Here is a 10,256-nt window from a genome sequence, read left to right on the forward strand (position 1 = left end):
TTTATTTTGTGCATCCTGTCTGTAGAAAGTCAAATTTGTCTCAATATAATAGTTTGGTTACTGAATACTGAGACTAAAGTAATAAATACATGAGCGTCCTCATAAAGCTATGCTGATTTGTACTATTATGCAAGGCTTTATCTTTCTTATGATCTCCTGGTAATTACAGCCCTAAAAGCCTTCAGACATCATATATCTTGCATGCATTGACTGAGGTTAAGTATATAAAAGATAAGGATGTAATTACAATGGAGTTCTTGAGCCGTAGTCAAAACCCGTCCATGATAGCAGCAGCTTTATTTGCTAAAAGGCTGAAGGCCCAGAAACCCAGAACTAACGCAATGTTACACCATTACAAATTTTTATATGGGTTTCCTGCTCCTATTTTTCTCATTTGCAAAGCACTGGGTTTTCAGAGCATTCATCAAGGAAAGGGTTACGTTCACATCTGCACTCTGCAGTACATGCTCTCCTTTACAAATTTACCAGAGCCTTTGCAACTGAAGTATTGCTAGCACAGGGAAACACGTTTACTAATACGCAGACCAAGTGCTTGTACTGTTACTCTCTCCCTGTTCTCTGTAGGTGCTTGCAGCTGGGCTCATTACACTTACAGGGGAAACTGGTGGTTCATGCAATCAGCTCTTCTACTGAGTAATTTGTTTTCCAGTATTTTCACCTACCTGAACAGGCCAAGGACTTCATACAGCTGATTACATCTGCTGCACCAGTGGTTTTCTTTGGAGCTAGTCTTCAGGTAGACAGGTATTTTTGTACTGTGATACGTGAAATTGTGTGCAGAAATTTTCATTTTGAACACAAGTTTAAGAAAAAACTTTTATTTGTTGCTTGAAGACAAAATTAATATACAGTTTGCAATTACAGAATTTGTTGTGCCCTACTGAGAACTAAGGTTGTACAGGTGAACATTACAGTACCCAAGATGCACATAATACAAGCAAATCGCCTCCAGAAATAAACACAGAACACTAACAGTATGTAATTGCAGTGGCTTCCAGGCATAAGGCTGCTGTACAGTATAAAAGGTTTATATTTGAAGAGGTAGTGAAAGTCAGCTCAGTAAATGCTGAATCCTTGTACATAAAGAGACACATCAGATTTTTACTGCAGATTATACAGTCATCCTCGGGGAAACTGAAGTATTTCTGGGGGATAACATAGGTTCTGTCCAGAATCTAATGTCATATTGAACGCTTCTGAATTTGCAGAAAGGCACCCATTAGCTTCAAGCACCTAAAACCTCTAAACCCTGACACATTTTCAGTAACTAAAATGGCACCAGAATATAAATTTAAAAAATCTTCTGTAGACATGTCACCTAAAGTTGTTACTCATTATTTCTTCTTCTCCTTGTTCAAAAGCTGTATTGCAAGTTTTCTGACTAAAGACTGGAAGGAGTTACTTTTGTTTAAATAGCTTAATCCTTTCTCTATTAATAGAGGTCTCTAAACAAATGTTATCTGACCTTCTATTTCACGACAGAACTGGGTAAACTCAGCTGTTCAGAAGCATGCCTTTTGGTGCCTAGAAGTATTTTATTAAGGTATCATTGAAAAGCAAGACTTTAAGGGAGGAATAGCTTTGCAAGAACATCCTAGAATACATGCATAAGGAATGACTGGTTTATTATGTTATTACAACAGGGGGCTGTCAACACAGAGAAGCCCATGTGAGGATGCATACAGGGTGATCCTGTGCTTTAAGACACAAGTTTCTTCCAAGAGTATTTCTATTTCTAGTCCAATTTCAAAAGATTTCTTCTGCCTACAGTTAAGATTTTCCTAGTTATTAAACATAATGTCAATCTCGAGAAAGAAAAATAAATTACTCCTCAGTTTCTCTGGGATTATTTTAATGGGAAAGGCAGAATCTGAGTCAAAGTTACTAGGAACTCAAGACAGAAGCACTGACTTTCTACACAAGAATCCAACTCATTCAGGAGCAAAGCTTTCACTGACTACAGCAGGAAGTGGTCTGCAAATGCTAAATTCTCTTTTATGGAGAAGTATATCTGCCAAGGAAAAGTATGCTTTGCGTTGGGTTGTGGCGAATAAAGAAAAGGAAAGGATGGTCAGCATTGAAATCCTCTTCTATAGCCATGCAGAGCATAGCAATGCCAGCAGTGGCAGCTGCAGCTTCCGTGCCTTCCTCATTCACTTCTACAAAAGCCTTGTGGACAATTTTAGAGAGAAAGAGGTCACGTGCCCCCGACATTCCCGATAAGTCAGCCTTGCCACTGTCAAATACATCCAACAAGCCCATAGCAGCTAAATCTGATTTAAGGTCATAGCTTTCTTCTAGCTTAAACTTTGGCAAACGCACACGAACATCAGCAGAATATAGATGCTCTGGACGTGTCCATTCCCGGAGCTTCTCTAAGGTAAGCTGCTTTTCCAACTAGAATTAAAAAGACAGCAATCATTACATATCACCAGTGTAGAAATATTTCATTTCTAGTAACATTTACAAGGCTTTATAGAGCTAAACAACTATAAAGCAACTATACAAAAATTACCATACCCATATCTTTGATAGCTTCATATAGAGCAAACAAATGCTATTAAGTGGAGTCAGTGCATTTCTTACTTCACAAAGTAATGCAGGCATTTGCTTCTTGCTGCACTGTACAGAAGGGAGAAGCATGCACTGATAGCAAGGAAACCCAGTCATTCCTACTGTTTAATGTAACTAAGCAGAATTACATAATTAAAAACAAGTAAGAAGAATAGTCACCAGAGAGCTCAAAGAAACTGATGTGTTCCTGTCCCTTTAATGGAAAACAGTCTCACTACTTTAAGACTAAGTAAATAAAGACTTTCAAAGGTAATGAAAGAAAAGTTCTGTCATTAAAAAAAATAAGCAAGACGAGTTAATTCTCAGTTAACTTTGTTTTTGCAGTCTCCCTCACTGTTCAGTTCAGCAAGCAAAAGGACACGTGCACACAATCTACAAAACCAGAACACAACTTCTCTTCCTGATGCAGCATGTCCATGTATTCTTTATTGCAGTGCTAGTAGAGCATTGTCTAAAAATACGCTTGATAGATACGGGGCTCTGAGGACACGGGTTCATTAAGGCTTTAATTTTGAATGGCTGAACTTATCCATTAAATAACTGCATTAGCTTAGATGAGTCACCTTCTGCAGTCCAGTGGAGTCATCTTCAATGTCATCAGGTAACAGGATGATCATACTAAGTTCTCTTCCATCATAAGGCAGCTCTAAAACACGGATCTTTACTTCAGGGATGTACCCAAAAGGAAATTTGTTTTTCTGATACATCATTTTCACTGTCCTTCTTTCATTCTGGAGGATAAAAGGTACCAAAAATAACAGTTCAGAAAATACTAATTTAAAGAACTGATAGGAAACAAGTAAGTTAAAAATTGCATTCTTGAAAACTCTTCCTCCATTATATCAGATGATTATGAGACTGCTTTCGTCAGACTCCTGACTGCCTGTTTAATAACAGTTTCTTCTATAGACATAATGGGTTTGTATTGTATTTGGTTCTCCTTTGGCTTCTATATCACAGTCCACACAGAAACTGAAACAATTTGAGTTGCTGTACCTTTATATTGTTCTAACCCCAAAAATGACAACGTTAAAAGTCAACAAAGATCAATTCTGTTTAGGATAAAGCAGATTATACAATATCTTGTAAAGCTCTTAACATAAGCAGAATATAGAATGAGAAAATGGGGCTTAACCAAAATATGAAATCATTTTAATACTGTTTACCTAGCAAACAGGCACAGTTCACAGCAGCTGAAACTTCCAGCAGACAGAAACTCTGCTAGGCACAGGTGGCAGGGGGGTCCTAATCTATATGTGAGAATTGTCTCTGATGCTGAATACAGAAAAATACCAAAATTGATAGAAAGCCCTTCGGGTGAACTGAAAACATTCATGCAAGACTTTATATTTGTTTATTATTTTATATGTAAGCAAAGCTTCACTTTAGCACTTATATTACTTGACCTTTTCATTAGATATATACTACCAAGACATATCTGTATCACCTTATTTAACCGAAATGGCACGTCGGTGGTGTTGGCTTCTTTAAATTTCTCTGCCCAGTTCCCTTTGAAATAAATAGCATTCACCAGTACAAGCCTGGTCATGTTATCAACTGATCCTTCAGGCAGCAGATTAGGGATTTTACCTTCAGAGGGGGCAGGAAAAAAAAGTCACAACAAAATCTTGTCATAAGTTGATGGCACATAAAACATACATGAAGAAACTGATGCCATAGAAATACTATACATATAAAACTCTGGTCCATTCCTATAATACAGTGTGTTTCAGTACTTTACCATACTTTCTAATAGTACACACTACTATAACTTTTGATATACAGTAACTTGATGAAAATGTTGTATTTTTAGTTTAAACTGTCATGTATGACTCATCATACAAGAACTAGAAAACACCCACATTTTGGATTACTGGATCTGGAAATATATATACAATCTGGACCGGGATGGTCTAAAACAAATTCTCTCAACTCATGAGTATAAATCTACATTTAGGCATCTCTCCTGCACTCATTGGCCTGAACACAAAAAATGGAAGTGTCTCTGAAGTTATGGAACTGTTTAAGTGTCTTGCTTAGGCATTTTCTGGTTCTGTCAATGCGTCAATTGCATATTGCAGGGCAAAATTAAACTGTTCTAAAGGTGGCAGAAAATAAAGCCTATTCCTGCTCCCAAACTATGAAACACTGCCAGTTACTTTATTAACCAAAGTAGTTTACCTTCAGTTTTCTCCTCTACCCACTGGTTAATTCCTCTCCTGGCTTCATCATAAGCCTGAAGAAAATCAACTGTAGCCAAATCAGCTCCATATAATTTCTGAGTATTAGTCAGGAAATCCTAGATTTTGGAACGATAAGCATAACTTTCATTGCATGCAGATAAAGAAAACATCTCTTTATGATGTTGATAAGGTGCATGTCAAACAGCTTATCACCCACTTTGAGGTGGGGCTCTAACAGTGCCTGAGGTGGTTTCTGGGGTTGGTTTGGTTTTTTTTTTTTTCCGCTCTCAGAGTAAGCTTCATTTTATATGTGCCACGTAAACAGGTGATGGGGTGCTTACTGCAGGTGTTGCGATATTTACATGTCATTCTCCTGAAACAGGCTCAAGCACAGCTAGGATAAAACAAAACTCTCCAAAAGAGCTGAAGAGGGATAAAAATAGCAACCTGGGTACCCACAAAGGTATAATTCACTGGTGAAGAGGTATGTTGTTTAGACATGTTGAGCATCCCCTCCCAAATAAATAGAGTGTTTTCAAAAATATTTAATGTGGTACTAGACCAATGAAAATCCTAAAAAGCTGATTGCAACAGACACAGAGCTAGTTGCATCCTAAAAAGTTGATTGCAACAGACACAGAGCTGGTTGCATCCTAAAAAGCTGGTTGCAACAGAGTGGGATGTTATGATAGCTACTGTAAACTAAGAACCTAGACAAATGATTTTTCTCTTGAGCGCAAGAGTAGCAGAACTGAACAAGTAATGAAAAGGATTTGCTGAGTACCATCCTTTAGGTGAGATGCACAGATGCCTACAGATACAGAAATGCATGTGCATGTACGCAACACTTTTGTCAACTGCCCAGTAACATTTAGAAACATGCCTAGAAATATTTCTGTGTCATAAATACTCAAATAGCTGCATTTTCCCACCAGGTTCCAGCACACCATCATGATCTGCACCTGCGTACCGGCAAAAAGCTGTAAGACTTCTCTCCAAAAAGCCGATTGGCCAGCCGTAAGAGATAGGGAGCATTGCTTCTGTTTATATCCATAGTCAGAGCCTGAAATCTTGAATGAGTATCTTCAACTTCGTCAAAATGAAGTGTCTGAAACGAAAGAAGTGAACTAGCTGCTGCTAATACTGCCTTAAAAGAACATACAGTATATCTATAGGGTGGGTCCGATCCAGCAGGTAGGCAGGTTGAAGAAAGAGAAGAGGCCGGAAGCTGCTTAGAGACCTCTGTAAACCTCAAAGAATGAATGAAACTGTCTGTTGGTGCTACGCTGCCTGTGTCAGCCACTTGTATTAAGCTCCTCATTTACACATAGTCACCACTGAAGCTGTTGATCATAACCCCGAGTCCTGTCCACGTGAGGTCTGCACACCTCCCCTCCATGGACCTCTGGGCACGAGGACTCACTCCCAGGTGGGGAATTGAAAAGAGAGATGATGCCATAGAGACATTTTAGCTTTCTTGCTTCCCCCTTTGGCCCAAGGGAACCTGGGGTTTTGCTTTTCAGAACATAAAATCAAAACTAGCATGGGTGAGGTGAGAAAACGTAGAACAATTATCTTTTATGGTTTTATGAATATATAATTGCTTATATATATAAAAAACTGCATCATCTTAAAAATCAAATGCATTACTGCAGTTTCTCTTTACCAGTACCTCCTTAGCTAGAGGCAAGCTGGCTGGCCAAAGCTTACAGATATGAGACAGCAGAAGCTGCCAGACCTCATTGACAGGAAGGCTAAACCAAAGCAGGGATTCAAACATTCAAACTTAAACCATTTATTTCTCAGTAGGGAAGACTGCTGTGAAACACCCACTGGATTCAAAGGAAAGCCCTCATTTTTTCTCAGTGGTGTTTTGTTCAGACCTTGCTGCCCACATTAACGGAAGTTGTGTTGTACATACAAATAGCTGAGCAAAAACATCACGGAGGCAACTTGCAACAAGATTATGATCACAGAAAGAGATTTCTATATGCTCACGAACAGCCCTTGACAGTTACCAATCACTGCATCCTTAATTAGCTATGTTTTGACAAATAAAGCATTATGGTATGGGAACATGCGTTACTGAAGGTGACTGTGTGGAAACACACTTTTTTATTCCCCCAAGTTCCTTTTGCATGATTCTTGCTGTCAGTAAGTTTATCCTAGGTGGGGCTGTCAGTTTGATTACATGAAATATATGTTCAAAGTCTGTTTGTACAAGTAGTGAGAAAATAATGTTATTGTCTGATTCAGTAAGCACAGCACCACTCAACAGTATAAAACAGTTCCTCCTAAAGTCCAGAATACAAAGGTGAAATTATTCATAGGCAAACACATGATGATGACTGCAATGAGAAGTCTCATACGCCCTTTTGCACTAGCAGGCGTTGGCCTAACAAAGGGGAAAAATAGTAACTGAGTCCCTTTCATGCAGGAGGCTTTAGGAGAAACTGGCACACTCCTACGTACACCATTTCTGCAATTTATAATGTTTCTTAAACTATCCTACCTAACCGAAGGCTACGGTAAGAATAAATATGTGAGCTCAGCTCCTCCGAGATATCCGAGTGCCTAGCTGTTACTAAGATACCGATACTTCGGTAGCATCATCATAGTTGTTACACTTTAAATATAAAACTACAAAGGACTATTGTGTTTCTTACAAAATACACAGTATTATTAGCAGTAAGCATACCACTGGTGAGCTTGTATTACAAAACAATATTTCTTTGTCGAAATGTCTCATGAAAACTAATAAGGCCTTGCTGCTGGAAACTCCAGTCAGTTTAAATGGAGACTTATTAAGTAATGAAATCAGTTTCCTACTTCAAGAATTAACAAGTGAAATTAAATGAGAAATAAGGGCCACAGCAAATATGGAAGGAGGACTCTGGAGCAGAGCAGGCAGAAGGTAACTGCAGAAAGGAGCCCAAGGAAGACCCAGTGTGCATGACAGAAGTCTTCTGAGCACATAAAAATAATACACGCCTTTCATTTTCCCTCCTCTAAACCACAGCAATTTTTAATGTAAATAAAATACAAAGCAAAAGATAATTTTATTTTTTTACTAACCTTCAGCACCTGTGCCTCTGTATTACCTTTGGCCCCTAAAAGGACCATGGCCAGAGCAGCAGAGACACTGACAGGAGAGAAGAAAACATTCCCTGTTGGATTGGTCTCATTAAACCTTCTGAGCAGATCGAGTGCAAATCTGCTGTTGGCATTATGCAGGTTCTCCATGGTTATAGCTGAAAAATAAAACAGTCAGTAAGGACTCCAGGAAACACTCTTCAGAAACCTAAGATAACTTAATGTGACTCAGAGAGTAAAGACTGGATTGATGTGGTTGCATCTGGGTACAGAAACAGCAAGAATTTAATTCAGTGCATCATCTTCTTCAAAATAAATCAGTCACATTGACAAAGCATAACTTTTTTCCGCATAAATTGCATATCCCAACTTTCCCTATCACATTAACTTTAAAGACATTATTTGAAAAAATTCCTTGCCTTCTAACTTGAAATTGAAAGTGCTGGCAGGATTGCAAGTTAAAGTCCTTCAGTCTCGCAGACCCAGCACACCCCAGATATTGCTCAGTCATGCAGCTTTCCCCCCACTCTTCTACCCTGATCCCACACAGAGGACATTCACAGTAACTCCTTGGGGAGATTTAGACACCTTTCAGCAAGCTGCCCGTCTTCACGGCACAAACCGTGCCACAAGAAGGTGTCGATCCTGCGAAAGGCTTAGACGCACGCTTACCTTCAAGCAGTGTGAAGCACCGCTCCCTTCACCAGCCTGCGCTGCCGAGAACAAGCGAGCTACCTGCGCGCTGTGCCCAGGGACAAACGCGCCCGGGTCCCAGCTGGGCTGAGCGGCCCTGAACGGACGGGCAGAGCACCCGGGGTTTTGTTAACTGAAGGTGACGTCCCAGCTAGCGAGGGCAGCAGTGAAGCACAGAGCAGGCAGAGCTTCGGGGCTGACACTACACAGCCAGAGCCGTGACTCATTTTGGCGAGATGCTCCGTAGGAGGCCCTTGGAGTGCGGTGAAAGGTGTGAGGGCTGGGTCAGGGGCAAAAACCTCCCCAAAGGCTAGTGGCAGTACCGCTCGATCCTGCAAAACCTTCCTGCTCACCCAGCTCAGATTCCTGCTTCTCTTTGCTTGCTTGCGGCGGGCCTTTTGGGTTTAGCTGTTTCTAGCTTGTCTCCTCAAGTTTAATTTGAGACGCAGGCAGGGGTGCAGCTGCCCCCAGCGACCAGGGCCGCAGCCCAGTGTCACTGCTGCAAGCACCGGCCAGACCCAGCTACACGGAGCAGCCTGCGCCAGAACTCGGGCGTTTCCAGCACAGTCTTTCTACAGGAATTGCAAAATAATACCATCTGCTTCCACAGCCAGACAGATAAACACCCCACATCTTTGCAGTGTTCTTTTATCTAGCTCTATGGTAAAAAAAAAAACAAAACCAAAAAAAGCCCAACTAAACAAGCAAAAGCCAAACAACCAAAACATCCAAACAGAAACCCAAAAGCGAACTTTTACTTTCATTTGCTTACACCACCGCACTGGACAAGCGGCTCACCGAACGCAGCCGTTGTACAGCCCCCGCCCCAAGGCTGCCCCAGAAGCGCCCGCCGCCCCGCGCAAACCCCGCCGCCGCGGAGCGCTGGAGGGGAGCACGGGCAGAGGGGAGGAAAAACTGCTGCTCTTCGTCCCGTTATCTCCCCATTCCCACAAAAAATATGGCGGGGTGGGGCAAGGGCGGAGGCTGCCCCGATCCCCTCCCGCCCCGCGGAGCCCCAGCGCAGCCAAGGGCCGCTCCTCTGCCTACCTGCCCGGGCCGGCGCGGAGCGGCGCGGAGGCTCCCGCTGCGCTCCCGCCGCGCTCCCGCCGGGGCGGGGCGGGGCGGGGCGGGGCGAGGCCGCGTTGGGGTGGGGGAGGCCCGCAGGGGCGCGGGGGGGAGCCCGCGGACGGGCCGCAGGTCTCTGTCTCCCTTCCATTGTGCTGCTCGATTTACGCTCAGGTTTTAGGTCGCGGTTATCGTTAATTTTTTAATGTAAAGCAGGTGACACCACGGAGGGTTCCCTTCGGTTTAACCCGACGTTTTTTCTTCCCTCGGCCGGGCCCCCAGGACCACCCCTCCAACAGGAGTGCGCGACCTGCATGCTGGTGGCTAAACGGAGAGGAGGTGTCCCCCCAATAATGCCTTTATTCTCTTCACCCGAGACAGCTGGTACTGCGCACCGAGGAAGGCGCAGGGCCATCGAGCTCCATCCGGACGGTGACCACCGACCTCGAGGGGGAGTCGCCCACAAGGCCAAGAGGTAGCACCCCAGTCCTGCCCAGACACCAGCGCTTGGCCCCAGACCCCGCTGCTGTAAAGGCTCTTTGCCACAAATCCTTGCAAGGCCAACCCCAAACTGCACGGCCACCCAAGTCAGCACCTCAGGTATGCACTATTCCAAAAAAATTCCAT

The 10,256-nt window shown here is 42.5% G+C and overlaps 1 protein-coding gene across 3 annotated transcripts; it reads right to left on the bottom strand.

Annotated features, from left to right (window-relative positions):
* Positions 1 to 823: 823 nt before the first annotated feature.
* Positions 824 to 9,663, bottom strand: LOC141945322 (leukocyte elastase inhibitor-like). 3 transcript variants are annotated; one of them, XM_074873349.1, is made up of 7 exons: positions 9,612 to 9,663; positions 7,854 to 8,029; positions 5,749 to 5,886; positions 4,777 to 4,894; positions 4,043 to 4,185; positions 3,159 to 3,326; positions 824 to 2,418 (listed from the first exon to the last, which is right to left on the bottom strand). In XM_074873349.1, exons 2-7 carry the CDS (start codon positions 8,019 to 8,021, stop codon positions 2,017 to 2,019), a joined length of 1,137 nt encoding a protein of 378 aa, XP_074729450.1. In that variant the 5' UTR covers positions 8,022 to 8,029; positions 9,612 to 9,663; the 3' UTR covers positions 824 to 2,016. The 3 variants fall into 3 exon arrangements, with proteins under 3 accessions (XP_074729450.1, XP_074729460.1, XP_074729443.1); XM_074873359.1 differs by lacking the exon at positions 9,612 to 9,663 and adding an exon at positions 8,918 to 9,500; XM_074873342.1 differs by lacking the exon at positions 9,612 to 9,663 and adding an exon at positions 8,544 to 9,500.
* Positions 9,664 to 10,256: the final 593 nt, after the last annotated feature.

The sequence above is a fragment of the Strix uralensis genome, chromosome 1, assembly GCF_047716275.1.
Source record: "Strix uralensis isolate ZFMK-TIS-50842 chromosome 1, bStrUra1, whole genome shotgun sequence".
Classification (NCBI taxonomy): Eukaryota; Metazoa; Chordata; class Aves; order Strigiformes; family Strigidae; genus Strix; species Strix uralensis.

Coding starts and splice junctions, on each gene's coding strand:
- LOC141945322 (XM_074873349.1), bottom strand. CDS start 8,021: ATGGAGAACCTGCATAATGCCAACAGCAGATTTGCACTCGATCTGCTC. Junction 5,887..7,853: donor CAGAGGCACAGGTGCTGAAG/GTTAGTAAAAAA, acceptor CTTTCGTTTCAG/ACACTTCATTTTGACGAAGT. Junction 4,186..4,776: donor GGTAGAGGAGAAAACTGAAG/GTAAACTACTTT, acceptor CCCCCTCTGAAG/GTAAAATCCCTAATCTGCTG.